Here is a 16,187-nt window from a genome sequence, read left to right on the forward strand (position 1 = left end):
CATTCAAAAATAATTGACAGTTGTTATGTCAGCAACAACAGGGTAAACAAAAAATATGTTTTTTTTGCCGTTTTGTTTTCTTAATGCATTTATGACAAACTCATTTTTTCAACCAAATTTTCTATTTTGCCAGCAAATTTTCTGTCACGCTTATTTGTAAAAAAATTCACTATTACGTAATCACCGATTTCTAAATTTTTTCCCGCACGATTAAAGCACGGTAGGTCAATCTAACTATTATTAATCACCATTATTTTCTTTATCCTCTTCTCCGTCAGAGTCTGAGTTTGCTTTCAATGGGCTTTCAGGATTTTCCAGGATGTTATCTTCGTCTGTTTCGTCTTCCAAGGATCTGATAATATCTCTGGCTAAGATGCTTTTACCTGCAGGAACCGCCATTTTTTCCCGCGTTTTCGGATACCATCCTTGGGTCCTACTCTGTAAGACTCTAAGTGACTTACAAGGGCGGACCAGGCTTTTTCCATGGGATCTTCCATAGGGACATTTCCGCCTACATTTCTAGGAATTTTGCAAAGGACAGCGTTGGGGTTAAACGGAATTATTCCACATGCCTTAAATCCTGAAATCGAATTTTTTTCAGAATTCACACCAACTTTCTCGATTGCCTCTTTTAAAAGCCTTGGAAACACGGTCTTTGGAATAACCCCCCGGTTTTTCTGCTTCCATGCCACCAATACATTTCGTCATGCAGCCTTCAAGGGCCACATCAAGTGGCTGTAATAAGGGGTGGAATTTGGGGGCAATAATACAAAACAAATGTCATTGGATTCGCATGCTTGAATAACGCTAAGAGTTAGATGGCTACTCAAATTATCGCCTATTAATACCTTAGGCCCAACCAAATGTTTTGTGTGCGGGATAAGAATATTGAGGACCCAATCTTTAAATATTGCAGAATCGAACCATCCACTGGTGGTTCTGCTGTATCTGCTTCCTGGATAGCCGACTTTTGACCACCCAGGGTAAAGATGCTTGGCTTTATAAACTATGTATGGGGGCAATAATGCTCCACTTCCAGATATCGCAAACATTACGCTGGTGCTTGTTTTAGACGTATCTATTATCCTATGTGCATGTTTTACCCCGCGTTTTACGACAACCCTTACTGAGCCAGGGTGATCGACGAAATTGCTTTCATCATAATTTATGACGTTACATGGTGGTACATTTTTCAAAGTTTTTTGAAGCTCAGGAAAATAATTATTAAGCATCTCATAGTCGACGGATGCTCTAACTCTTTTAGTGTTTTCAGCCAATTTTATTGTTAGATTAGGGTTTCTTGCCATAAATACCCTGAACCAATCCAAACCCGGTAAATTATCTGTAAATCTTTTCTCTCGGCACCCCAGATTATTTAGATATTTCTGAACAATTAATCTTATGTCGGTTGATTTTAATGGAAACCTCCAGTTTGCACAAATAAGTAAGCCATCAACTAGTAATTTTTCCTCAGCCTCCGGCAAAACTGGCTGTCTGCCATATTTTAAAGGATGCTTACCATGAACCCGGTTGTACAAGGTTGTGTATGGTACGCCATATTGTCTTGCAGCTTCCCGGACATTTAATATTCTTTTGTTGACCGCCGCCACTGCCCTTATTAGAAATATGTCATTGTAATTTTTTTTGCCGGCCGGCCCAATTTTCTTCTTATATACTCTTGGCATATTTCTGAAAACAACAATAACAAAAATAGGAAAACATATTCCAATCTAATGTCTAATTTCTTTCAAAATTCTGTGATCCACTTTACCCCACAAAGTTGATATTTGAAGAGTACAGGGAAAAAACGTGCAAAGTCAGTATTTTATAAAAATTAAGATAATACGTTTATGTGTTTCCTTTCAAAGAATATTTTCTTATAAGCAATTAATACCGGCAAGAAACGCACTGTGTCACTGGATATTTGCAGTTTTTAAATAACTATGCAGGGAAAGAATGTACAATGTCATCGCGATACTAGATAAAAACGTGTTAAGTCAGGAAAAAACGTGTTGGGTTGAGAAAATTATATTGTTTTTTTAAGCTCGTAGGTCAGTCTGCCGATTATTTTAACCGAGTGAACATGGCGAGTGACACTAGTGGTGACGAATTAGATAAAAAAATATGTGGACTATCTAAAAAACGTAAAATAACTGGTCGCATGTCTGATGTTTCAAAAAAAATACGCTTACAGAGTCATGAAGTAGGGCCAGACTGTCATTGTAAACGATTTCAGTGCTTTGAAAAAGTTTTACCTAATGAACGGGCTAAAATTATTAAACATTTTAATGAGTTAGGTTCTTGGGACGAACAAAGTGCCTATCTGTGTGGCCTTATTCTTCTAAGTCCTGTTTTCCAACGAAGAAATCGTCGCCCAGAAGAAGAAAGTCACTTCCGGCAGGCTAGTTACTTTTATAAGGTAAGAGTGCTACGTAATGAAGGAACAGTCGACATTCCAGTATGCCTTAAAGCATTTTGTTCACTTCATGGAATTACACGAAGAAGAGTTCAGACTATTCACACTTCACTTCTAGTCAAAGGAGTTGCTCCTAAGGACAACAGGGGGAAACAATCCTATAAACATCGTGCACTTGAAGAAGATATAAAAAACTGTGTTATTTCTAATATTCGTTCGTTTAAGGGTAGGTCTAATCATTATAGCAATAAAAAGTCAAAGAAAATTTACTTACCTGAAGATTTGAACATTCGCAAAATGCACTCAATGTATAAATTAAAACATCCAGATAAATCTGTGTCTTACAAAACTTACAGAACTATGTTTTCGACTGATTTTAATATCAGTTTTGGATATCCCCGCTCTGACACCTGTTCCAAGTGCGATTAATTCAATGCTAGATTAAAGTCGCTAAATTTAAGGCTTACCCAAAACATCACTTTGGAAATAAAAGAGTTCCTAAATCGCAAAATAAGAAAGCTTACATTAGAGAAAGAACTTCATAAGAAAAAAACAGAAGCCTTTTATGCTAGGAAAAGACAAGCTCGACTTCAAAGTAGGAAATCAATAGAGATAAAAGCGGTGGCCATGGACTACCAAAAAAACTTACCAGTCCCGAACATAACGACTAATGACGTCTATTATAAGCGTCAATTATCTTTTTATTCTTTTAACATCCATAGACTTTCGGATGCTGATTCAGTATTTTATACCTATTCAGAAGAAGTAGCTAAGAAGGGTTCTAATGAAGTATGTTCTTTTTTAGAAGATTATGTTACTCATCATCTTCCTAGTAGCGTTAAGATTTTAATAATTTTTTGCGACTCTTGTGGAGGACAAAATAAGAACTTTACAGTGTTTCGCTATTTGCACTACCTGGTCCACCAAAAAAAGAGGTTTCAAACTATCAAAGTTGTATTTCCGATTAGGGGCCACTCATTTATGGAGTGTGATAAAAATATGGGTATAATTAACTGCAAATCCAAGACCGAACTACCTTCAGACTGGGTTCGGGTTTTCAAGGAAGCTAGAGTTAAACCAACACCTTATAAAATAGAAGAAGTTAACGACAGCCTTATAAGAGACTGGAATGCATTTTTGTCTCCTTTGTATGTAAAGAAGTGTCCGTTTTTGAGTCGACCAATAAGAGAGTTGGAAGTCACTGTGAATCATCCAAGAATGATTCATCGTGAAACCTATAATGAATCTTGGACTACTTCCATCGTAACTAAACCAGTCTCCAAACTCATACGAGGCCCACCTTTATCTGAAAAGGAGTTTCACTATCCACCACGAGCTTATAATGGTAAGTTTGTTTTGTAATTCCTTTAAATAATAGTGTTTTTGTTAATAAAATATTTTTTTAGGTAAAATTCCTATTTCAAGAGAAAATACAAAGATCTACAGCAACTGAAAAAATTTTGTAACGAGAGCACGTTTTCCTTTTACGACAATCTTCCTGTACTACCCGCAAAGAAAATCCCTAAAATGAACAGAAGAGAAAAGCCCGTTAAAACAACAAAAAATAAGCGCTAAATACCAATATAGTAAATACGGTAACATTTAAAACAAAGTGACTTTGCACGTTTTTTTCCTGTTTTTTTTTGTACTTTGGTTGGTTTTGTAATGAAATTTAAAAAACTAATTGATATTTTTTAATTTCATTACATAATTTAAAAAGCTAGTATATGGTATAATAATTGTTTCCAAAATCAAAATTTTAAAAAAATTATTAAAAAATTTATAGCGTTTTCAAATTTAAAATTTTATTTTCTCAAATTCAATTAATAGTGACTTTGCACGTTTTTTCCCTGTGGTCTTCATTTTTTATAATTCCGCGAAAAAATAATAGTGTAATTTTTTGTTTGTAAACTCGCACTGAATATTGTGATCTACATACAGTATATAATTACCTCAAATAGCCAAAAAACCCGTGTGGTGTATACTTTTCTTACTGCACGTCAATCTTTTCAACCAACAACAATTTAATGGCAAACACGAACTGAAACAAAACTGCGAACGCTACCAACCTCAAACATGCCATCCACTAGACTAAATATTCGCCTCGTGCACTTGTGTAAACTTGTATAAAGTCGCGGTGCGACAGCACTGTCGTACCGTGACGTTGAAGGTCGATCAACGAGTTCGGACTGTTAGAGTTAACTTTACCCCATTTGACGGTCGCTTAAATCTATTGGTATGTCTGATAACTTTAAATAAACTAATACAGTGGTAGAAGGGAAATAATTTCTTTTTATCGATGTGCCTATGACGTTTCTTTTTAATGACCGTCAGTATTTATACCACTATCATTAACTGAAAATTAAAACAGGTATTAAACTCATTATTGTATTTTTTTCATAATTTAAATTACAGTGAAGAAAGTTGTTCCTATTGATTGACCTAGTTACCATTACCAGCCATTATTATATCACAAACAGCAAGTTCGTGAGTAAAAATTTATTGATCATTATCTAATACTTATTCTTCAAGAGCTAGAAATGAACGAATATTACTAAATGTAGTTGAAAAGTGCCATAGCTTAGTTAATACAATGTTCCCTAACACAATTTCACATAATAGCCCCTATATTCAAAACTTTAATATCCATCTGTCTAATAATAACAATATTCGATAATGTCTCGAAGTTTCGAATTATATAAGTTTTGCAATTACTGTATAGGAAAATCGCAAAACCGCAACTGTTTCGGACTTGTTTCTGATCAATTTCATTTCAGACCGCAGGAAACTTCTTCGAACCTCAAACCTGATTCGCCAGTTCGATTCGGGAAATTAAAACAATTCCTATTATTCGTGTAATACATTTTGTTGTTAATATTGCAAATCGGGTGTTAGTTTCTTCAATAAAAATAAGTTATTAACTGAAGAAAAGAACAATTTTTTATCTTATATTAAACAAGTCCTCTAGATGTACTTGTTATTGTTGATGACCACTATCTTAAGTTGATCTTATTATAGTGGTAAATAGATATATAATATCCTAACTCTTTTTCTTTAGTATCACCTTAAGATATTTTAATGTCATATTAAGATAGTCGATTTTCCATATTAAGGCGGTCCATGATCCGTATTAAGACGGTCTATTATTTATATTAAGATAGTCTAAATATGGTATTAGTTTAGGTTCTAATAAAACGCATTCGTCATAAATATTGCAATTTTTAGGCCAGGCTAAATCAATAAAAATTAAATGCGAACAAATTCCAAAAAAAAAAAAGGCTCGGTTCGATCGATTTTGTCATAAAAAAATACACTTTAACATTTTTAATATAGGTTGTTTAAGAGCTGCGATATAAAAGTTTTCTTTTTGACACCCATGGAATCTCGTCGAAACCGATGGAGCTTGGAACACCCTGTGTAAAACGTGAAGGTATAAAATTTTTAAACAAAATATATAAATCCGAGTTTTTGAAAAATGTCTCCAATTAGGGGAGGATTGGGCAAGTGAGAAATCTTAAGGCTCTGCGGCTTATAACTTACTAAGTTTTAGAAATAAAAAAACTTTCATCGTTTGTAACACGAGTTTAATTGGTTTCCTATTTTTCCTTTTGTCATTATTCATATGTATATATGCTTTTTTATTGTTTATGAGAGATATTATTAAATAAGTTAATTAGGTCTATATTGCTTAGTATATTTGTTAGGTTTGGTGAAAATGTAATGTTTGGCAAAGCTGTTACTTCTATTTAAATTCAATAAGATTTTTCTGCTTTTCTGTTATTGGATTGCTTAGTCTATCTGTAGGAAAGCCTTGTACTTCATTAAATAAATAAATACATATCCATTTCTATTGCACATTATAAAAAAAACATTCGTGATAATGCTAATCTACCTAAAGGAAAAAATCCCAAAATTTCTTAATCATGATACCACTCCTTCATTTGGTTTTCAATCTATATATTCAATCTCTCGTCCTTCTTATGTTACACGGCTACAATACGAAAAAAAAAACCCGCATAAATAATTAATTAAGCAGCAACTTTAAAACCCTCCAGAAGTCATTTAATTAACCCTCAAAAATGATCTGTTAAATCAACCATCTAAAAATAAGTTTGCGCAAATATACCTTATACGAATTTGGCCTAATAATATTCCCAACACCCTTAACTAACCGATTAAGGGGTGCGACGGATCAACTTGAGAGATGAGCCATCTCGGAATCCGGTACCGTAATAGGACATTAGATTAATTAGTGGACCCTTAATTAGTACTGTACACAAAGTAATATTTGCATTTGCGAGCGAGACGGTTGAAACCCGGATGGAGCGAGGCAGTCAGCGGAGTTGTCGGAGAAAGCGCGCGAATTCAAACTTTTGTCGCTTGCTCGCTATTGTTTCCTTTGGCATAGTTTTACACAGTATTGGAGGACACGAGGGGTCGTTTTAAATGTTTAATTTTAAAGTTAATTCAAGCGGTTGTAATGGTTTAGTTTAGAGTCATGAGGTATGTAGCGATGATGACCAAAAAAGTCTTAATAATAGTGGAAAATTATGGATTTTCATCATGTAAAGTTTTGTGGATACTGTTCTGGATTTATAGCCAATTGAGAAATTTTATTCATCAGGACTAGTAAAAAAGATAAAATTGTTATAATTTCTTTTCTTCAGATACATAAAAAATTAGAAAATAAAATAAGCTCGCTTACAGAATTTTAAAATGCTATTTCTAATTTACTCCAGCACTAAAGTTATTCAAATAAACAGTTATCATTTCAGTATTAATTCTATTTTTGATATCATTGTGTTTTTTTCTTAACAAAATATCTACTAAATGGGACATTCTTAAAATTAAAAATATGGTGAACATAGTAGTCTCTCACATAACAACATTTTTGTTTATTGTTATTAGAGCGAAGCTCTTATTATGTGCTCGTGAAGAATTGACCGATTTTTGGACCCTGCGTCACATAAACGCTAATAACTTTTGTTCTATGGCGAATTTTTCTTTCTGGTTTTCACTGTCTTATGCAAGAAGGTTAAGGCTACGTGACTGTGGAAATTTTTTTGCGTTTTAAGAACTTGTTAAAAGCTATTTTTCGACATAGTCTACAACCTTCTACGTAAAGCCGTTTTTGCTCTACACCTTTCTTTTAATTTTGACGCTTAATACTGGCATACCTATGACACCTACGAAAACCATTTTTTCTCTGAAACCACCGGACACTATCTGGCTATAATCCACTAAAAACCATTTTTATTCAAATGTTACCGTTTTCCTGCAAGGCGCTGTTATTTAAGAAAAACCCCCAAAAAAAAGCCGTTCCAATCAACCAGTCATACCGTCGACACCACGGGAGCCAACGCATGGTACAATATAGTTAGCGGTCCAGCACCCAATGTAAAAGTATAGGGACAAGGTCTGTGTCAACAAGCCTATGGTCGCGTCTCCATGGCAACGAAAACGGCGATTTTCGCCGAGAAAAGACCCTTTTTATAATCGAAATTTAACTACTAAAACCAATTGGAATCGGTCCAGAATTGATGTTAATCTGTTCCTTAAGCTTTATACTATTTTTCCATGTACAAATCATAGGGTAAAAACCTTTTTTTATAACCTAAAACATAGCCTGAAAGTGGTCGATTTTGACGTCTACGCGCGATATTAATGCCGACTTTTACGGCGGTTTTGACAACATGGCGTCAACGTGGATGAATCGGCTCGTACATGCTTCTTAATTTCATTGATAAAATGCTTAAAATAGGTCAGAACTTCCTGAAATTGGTATGGAATTATTCAAGAGACTCTGGAGAATCTGAATATAGGCATATCTTTTACCAAATCGTCTTCTTTTAGCCGTGATAATTTGGCAAAGTTTTGAAGTTTTAGAATTTACCGTGTATTATTATAATATTCATGCGACACAGTGTCTATACAAGGCATTTTGCTAGACAAAAATTACAACACAGTGGGTCCTAATGATAAAAGAAAAATCTAATGGGGATTTAATTTATTATTTTACGTGGAATTTTTTTTTTTACTTTTTTGGTACCTGCGCGATTTGAATGAAATTTGGTATTTGGATTGGGTTGGGTTGGGGTATAATTATTACTTTTTTGAAATTTTTTTAAATATTAAGTTTTAGGGTTACGTGACTACCGAAATTTTTTAACTTACCCTAATTGTTACTTACCGAAACATTTGATATATTGGGTGTCAGGGCCACGTGACTATCAAAAATGTTTTCCTATAAGTCCGCTTTGAATGAGATTTGGTACTTTTACTTACTACTACTTTGGTTTATTTAGGAAATAATTCTTCACTTTTAACAAATGTTTGCCAAATTAAGTTTTACAATAAAAAGCGTACTATAATAATAAAATAAGAAGGAATCATTGAAGATATCACTCAATATTAGTTATATTTATCCGAGTTCCTTGAGAGCGGAGCGTATTGCAACACATCATGGTTCTCTGAAGCATGATTTTTTATTTTTTATTTTTATTTATTTTCTTAAGGATACAAACAGGTAAACCCACTATAGTATCCACTCATAAATATAGAAGCAAATATAAACTTGCAAACACTAAAGTTAAATACACTTAACAATTGCTAAACCAGTAAAAGACTATTAAATTTTAAATACTAATCTGTAAATACTAATTCCTACACAGAAGAGAAAGTCTGGTACACGAATTATAGTTGCTCTCTCTTCAATACACCTCTCAGGTTTTTCTGGGTTTCAAAAAAGAGATCTATGTTATTATAAAAATTTGATAATCTCATCATTCTACACAGTGGAGATGATTGACAACTGTTAGTATTTCTGAAAGGTAAATTAAAAAGATCACTAAGTCTTAACTGCCGTGATGGAACATTAAACCGCAACCCCTGCATCAAACATGGACAATCCACTTTATTATTCAACAGTTTATGCAAAAATAAAAGGTCTGACATTTTTCTTCTGTTGTCAAGAGTAAGTATACCAAAATGTTTTCTTATATCACCTAAGTCATTAGTAACAATATTTAAATTATCCCTATAATAAAGACACTTTAAAAATCTGTTCTGCACAGATTCCAATCTATCTTTATAAATTGAGTAAGTCGGATTCCAAACCACACAGCCAAAATTAAGCTTGCTATAAACAAATGCATAATACAAAAAAATATAGGATCTAAAGGATTTCAAAATTTTAGCCTTCCTATTAATAAACCCTAACATTTTATACGCACTTAACACTAAGGTATTAATATGTTTATCAAAAAGTAACTTCTCGTCAAAAATGATTCCCAAATACTTCACATCTTGAGCTCTTTTAAGATCAACAGTATTTATATTATAATTAAATTGGATTTTTAATTTATTTTTAGTAAATGAAATAAACTGACATTTTTCAATATTTAGAAAAAGGCAATTGATCCGACAGTATTCAACAAGGCTTTCTATATCCTCTTGCAGGAGCCGGCAGTCTTCGTGTGATTTTATAGCTCTATAGAATTTATCATCTGCATAAAGCAAAAACTCCGAGTGTTTAAAACATTTAAATATATCATTTATAAATATTATGAAAAAAAGGAGGCCCAAATGAGATCCTTGGGGCACGCCCGAGGTTACATTAACTATTTCGGAGTTTACGCCGTTTATGCAGACAGTGAACCTTCGATTTGAGAGGTAAGATTCAACCCATTTTAAAAGAAAACCACCCACCCCTACCAAAGCTAGTTTTTTTAGCAAAATTGAAATGTTAATTTTATGGAAGGCCTTGCTGAAGTCCGTGTAGACGCTATCAACCTGAATACGTTTGTTCATATTTTTCTTTAAAAATTCAAGATAGTTGAGAAGATTGCTGTCTACAGAACGGTTTACAAAAACCCATGTTGTTCAAAAATCAGCTGTTCTTTCACCAACTTAAAAAAATATGTATATAAAAGATTTTCAAATAATTTTGCAAATATACTGAGCTTACTTATTGGACGGATGTTGGAGATAATATTTTTTTGTCCGTTCTTATATATAGGAATTACATTGGAAACCTTCCACGCATCCGGAATTTGACCTTGTAAAAGCGATTGATTATATAATGTACGAGGGTGAATCAAATATGAACCGGACTTTTCTGTTTAGCGCGCCATAGGTGAAGCGAGTGGCGCGACGTCCTGATATATGCTAGATAGGGATGTCAAGAGGAGGGGAGTCAGTCGGTTTGGCGCACCGGAGTAGATGAGCTGTTAGTAGCATCATGTCTGAACAAGAGGTACACACGTCTGTTGCGCAACGCGTTATTATAAAATTTTTGTCGCGTGAGGGCGTAAAACCTTCCGAAATTTTGCGTCGACTAACTGCACAGTTCGGTAATGAAACCTTATCAAGGACTCAAGTCTACGACTGGCACAAAAAATTTTCCGATGGCCGAGAGGTAGTGGAAAACGAGAGCCATGCACGCCGACCCAGGACAAGCATCAATGAGGCGAACATTCGTGCGATCCGTGAGCTGATTGAAGGTGACCGCCGCCTTACATTGTGGGAAATTGCTGCACACGTCGAAATATCATACGGAAGTGCTCAATCAATCATTTCAGAAAATTTGGGTTACCGCAAAGTGTGTGCAAGATGGGTTCCTCGCCTTTTGACGGAAGATCAGAAAGCAAACCGTCTTGCCGTGTGTGAAAGGCTTTTGGCACGATTTGAACACCCGCCTTACAGTCCCGATTTGTCACCATGTGACTACCACATGTTTGGGCCACTAAAAGAAGAATTGGGAGGTTATCACTTTGACGACGACGAAGGTGTGGAAACGTTTGTGCGCAATTGGTTACTGACACGACCAGCTTCATTCTTTGATGAAGGAATTAAAAAACTTCCGATCCGGTGGGAAAAATGCGTAAATAAGAGAGGAGATTATGTAGAAAAATAACATGTGTTCAAACTTTTATTTACTGTACCAATAAAATTACTAAAACCAAAGTCCGGTTCATATTTGATTCACCCTCGTATATAAAGGATATGAGAGCCCTCTAGAACAATTTTTGACAAATAATGAAGGTATGCCATCAGGGCCTGCACCCTTTTTAGGATGCAGATCATTAATTCCTGCTACAACCTCATCCAGTTGAAATTGAATTAAACCTAGATTATCATGTGTCGTGTTACTGTTATGGTGATTATTTGATACACTTGGCGCTACAAAAACTGATTTAAAATACTCTGAGAATAAATTTCTTTTGAGGTGGAGGCTTCAATATTATTATATTTCATAACTGAAGGTAAGCCAGAATTTCCCCTCTTAACAGATATAAGTTTCCAGAAAATTTTATTATTTGTTGATAATTCGTCCTCTAAAAAGGATATATAATTGTTAAAATCACGTTTTATTAGCCCCTTAGATCGACTTCTTAAGAGAATATGTTTAGATCAGATGGGTTTTTATATATTTTCCATTTTGTGTAAAATTTATTTTTTTCCTTAATTACTTTAATAGGAGCTTTTGAAAAATAATGAGGGTAACCACTACTCTGATGGATAAGTGGGACCTTCTCTTTGATTATATCCATTAAAATATTGTAAAATTTACTTAGATTTATATCAATATTAACACTAGTAAGAATAGTATCCCAATAAATTTTAGACATTTCATTATTGATTTCCTCAAAGTTTGCCTTTTTATAATTAAAAAAACTATGTTTTGGGTTTCTTAAGGATTTAGGAATATCTAGGCAAAACAAAAATTCAAGAGCAGGATGATGGCTATCCTCTTTAACTGATATGATACCCAGAAATAAGTAAGTAATATTTCAATAAAATATATTTCTGATTATAATATATGATAAGACCTTCCCTTTTCTCTCTGTATTTACTATAAATGTTAATTTTTTCAAAGTACTAAAATAAGAAAAAGTTGGGTAGAGCACCATGCCAAGGCTAAGGTTTGAACTCAGAGCCTTACAAGTATACGGCAGGTCTCTTCCCCACTGCGTCTTTAGGGCACCTCTTGGATTTTTGTGAAGATTTTTTTTTGTAATACTAACAAAAATTAAGAAAATTTCTACTGGTCCCCAGGGACTAACAGGAGGACAGGTTTTATATCCAAGCGATTTACTGTACAAAGACAACCGCTTATTAGATATTCACCAAATCTTTTGTTTTAAGATGTTAACAAGGCAACACAAAAAGAGGACTGAAGTACAAAACATTACAGACGATCACAATACTAGACATAAAAATAATAAGATAAATAAAACTGGCAGGACATATAAAAGAATTCATTCATTCCACAGAACTTACGAAATATTTTATAAATTCCATCTTTTAAAACAGGCCTAAAAAAATGATTACTGGAGCAAGGTAGAACAGCTTGCATAAAGTATATAAACTTATATAGATTCTAAACCTAATTAACAAAAATAATCAAGACAATTTTGAAGTTAGATAATAGTGAATATTGGGATCAATGCGTGGGAATTCGTTCATTGTATTACTGGGGTAAGGAGAGAAAAGAGAAAAAAGAAAAGGAGAGAAAGGGGAAGGAGAAAAAAAAGTACAATAAAATTTTGATATATAGACTTAACGCTAACATGAACATTCATTAAATGGGATAGATTAAAACAGGAAAAATAATCCTTAATATAAAGGGGCACTCATTTATTATTAATATAAAGTTTGCTTATTATTGTATATATTAATGCTATTATTGGGTAAATCTTAGTTATAACTCTAAACCCACGCACAAACCACTGGTTTCAGTGGGGTTTACTTATTATTTATTTCTTTACACGCTTTAGAATTAAGGAATTAAGTCAATTTCAACGACTTTTGACACATGATGTTTTAAGAAAAACGTCAAAGTCGCCTGTCAAACTTTGACAGACTTGGTAAAAAAGAGTTTAATTTCCTAAAATAATACAAATAGGAAATGACTTGAAAAATGAATAGAAATTAACTGAGTAAAAGAGGACTGTCACAATCAGCTGTAAAACATGACAGCTGTCGCCAAAAAATTGCACCTGGCCACGACTAAAATTCCTGGGTGTTTATTATATTATATTACTGGGGGTATTAATTCTGGGTATAAGTTTTCATTAAAGTTGAATTTTTGAGGTATTTTTTTCGTATTTGTGATTGTTTGAGGAAATTTTTTAGACCTGTTAAGGATTCTTAGGCATATATATATTTTCATCTTTTTGTAAAACTGGGTTTTTTAAAATTATTTTTTAGAAGAAAAAAGATATTGTTCGATGTTTTGTATCATTGTGCTCTTTTCTGAGCATGTAACCATGAGCAGCCGTTACTAAAGTATGCACATTTAAATAGCCAACTTTTAGATTTTTCATTTGGGATAAAAATATGAATTTCAATAGAAAATTTAGCTTAGAATAATTACATCTCTACAAGATTCAACAAGTGAAGACCGTGTAACAAGAGAACTCTACGACATGTTTGATGATAGATGGTTCAGGGGTATGGGACCATGTGATTGGCAGGCGAGATCGCCAGATCTGACACCCTTTGATTTTTATTTGTGGGGTAATATAAAAAAAAGGATGTACGCAACACCAGTAAACAGTAAAGAAGAGCTACGTTACGCGAGTTACCTGTTTTGAAGAGCTAGGTGAAAAAGTTTATGCCGAAACAAATACAAAACCCAGCCCTTGCATTTTTGCGGTCCGGCGCTTTTTTTTTGTTTTCGCGCAAAAAATAATCTTTTTATTTTTAGTTTGTTTATTTACCAAAAATTATAGGCAGTTTTCCCTGGTAATCTTCATAAAATAAAAAATAATAACAAAGTGTACATATTTTAGTTAGGTGCATACCTACTATCGTATTTTGACGGTATGGGAATCACTTTTTTTAGTAGGAGATCGAATCGGAAGTAAATTTTTGCAAAAGATCGACATGCCATACTGCAAATAGTGTTGTCAGAAAGAATATTAGAAATCAGAGAGAACTCTGGTTTCAGTACGATGGCTGTCCGGCGCATTTCACTTTCTTAGATCAGAACTACAACAGCAGGTGGATTGGTAGAGGTGGTCCAGTCCCTTGGCCAGCAAGGTCACCTGATCTGACACCTTTAGATTTTTTTGTCTGGGGTGCCATGGAGCAGCTTATCTACGCAATACCTGTAACCAAGAGAAAAGACCTAGTTGCTAGAGTTGTGGCGGCTGCGGACTTTCTGAGAAACGATCCAGGGGTCTTTGCTCGGTCAACAGGTGAAGAAAATGTGAAATCCATGGGGACACTTTGAGCATTTGGTTTGAATTGTTTATTGTTTAGTTAATTTTTTTATTTTTTATTGTAATGATATTAAAATTTTCGTTGTGACAAAAAAGTTTTAAAGGATCCTCGAATATATTTTATTTCTTTGCACGAAAACGGTGTGTCGGAGCCAAAAATGCAAGGGATTTGTTTTATTAAAAATAAAAAAAAAACAGTGTCGCATCTTTTTTTTTATAAGAAAATTAACATACATATGCTGAAACTCTCTCTTGAATTTCTTGAAAAATGTCAACACTCTGTATTTTGGAAACGAGGCACTTCCGACCATCGCTGTCCTACCTCAAACTACTTCTTTATAGTTCCTGTATATACTCTAGCACTTTTGACTATTTAGAAAGGGATACCCTGTATGTATATGCCATTAAAAAATGGTCTTTTTTAATTTATAGTGCCAGAAATAAAAAAAAACTTAAAAATACAAACCCCTTACGGCCGCCACTGCTAAATTTTTTGTTGTACGTCAAAAAATGCCCCCCTGATGCCTAATATACATCTGTAAATTTAAAAAGAAAATATCGAAATTAGTAGTGAAGTTATTTGAAAATAAACTTTTAAATATTTTATATTTTCTTTTTAAGTTTAACATCCCGTTGATTTGAAAGTAAGACGTTGCGAACATACATTGATATAATTTTGTTTCTTATTTTTTTGCTAAAAAATCACCCTGTAAAGTTTGTCGGTAGAGTTCCTTGACACCCAGTATCATATACCACAATTTAAGCTTAAATAGATACTTTGATTATATATTCCATTCTAACAATTAAAATAAAGGTTTCAATAATTAAAAATTCAATATTTGGTTGATGGTCTATTATACACATTTTGTAAACGTCTTTAAATAGTATACAATATACCATACTTTGGTATGAGCAAGATCTTATTTGTTAGTGCCTGATACAAAAGTCTAATAGAAGCAGCTTTTCTTATTTTGCGCAGGTATTCTTAATTTTGAATGAGACCGGTTTAAAGGTCTACGGCAACGACTCTATTTTACGAAATAAATGGCCCCTCTGTTACCCATAACGGTAAAATACGTAAAAAGAAAGTAAGGGTTGCATGCCAGCGAAATGGGCTATTAAAAATAACCGAAATGTTCTAAATATTTTAAGAGGATAGTTTCAGTTAAATGTGGCCTATCCTGAGGGACAATAAATAATTTACGACTCAGTTCTGGATATATATTGCTTATGGTTTTTGAGGAAATATTTAGTATACACTGTGATATAATGGTCGTGATACAGGTTCCTTAGTATCTACTTTTCTATCCAGTTTATCTAATAGAGAAAGACCGGGGTATTAAAATGTCCAAATGGTCCAAGAATTAAAATAACATCACAATTAAAACGACAATAATTTAAAGTCATAAAATACTTACAATGTGGGAATTAAAATTTTACATTAAGAGACATATACATTTAAAAAAAAGGACTATCTCAACGGTTACAATTATAATAAAATAAAACGAAACTACACAGTTACTAGCCTGTACATTATATTACTT

The 16,187-nt window shown here is 33.5% G+C and overlaps 1 protein-coding gene across 1 annotated transcript; it reads right to left on the reverse strand.

The window, feature by feature from the left end:
- Positions 1-704: 704 nt before the first annotated feature.
- On the reverse strand, positions 705-1,685 carry LOC126750579 (uncharacterized). Its single transcript, XM_050460227.1, has one exon. The coding sequence runs from the start codon at positions 1,683-1,685 to the stop codon at positions 705-707; it is 981 nt and encodes a 326-aa protein (XP_050316184.1).
- Positions 1,686-16,187: the final 14,502 nt, after the last annotated feature.

Source organism: Anthonomus grandis, chromosome 2 (assembly GCF_022605725.1).
Source record: "Anthonomus grandis grandis chromosome 2, icAntGran1.3, whole genome shotgun sequence".
NCBI classification, from domain to species: Eukaryota; Metazoa; Arthropoda; class Insecta; order Coleoptera; family Curculionidae; genus Anthonomus; species Anthonomus grandis.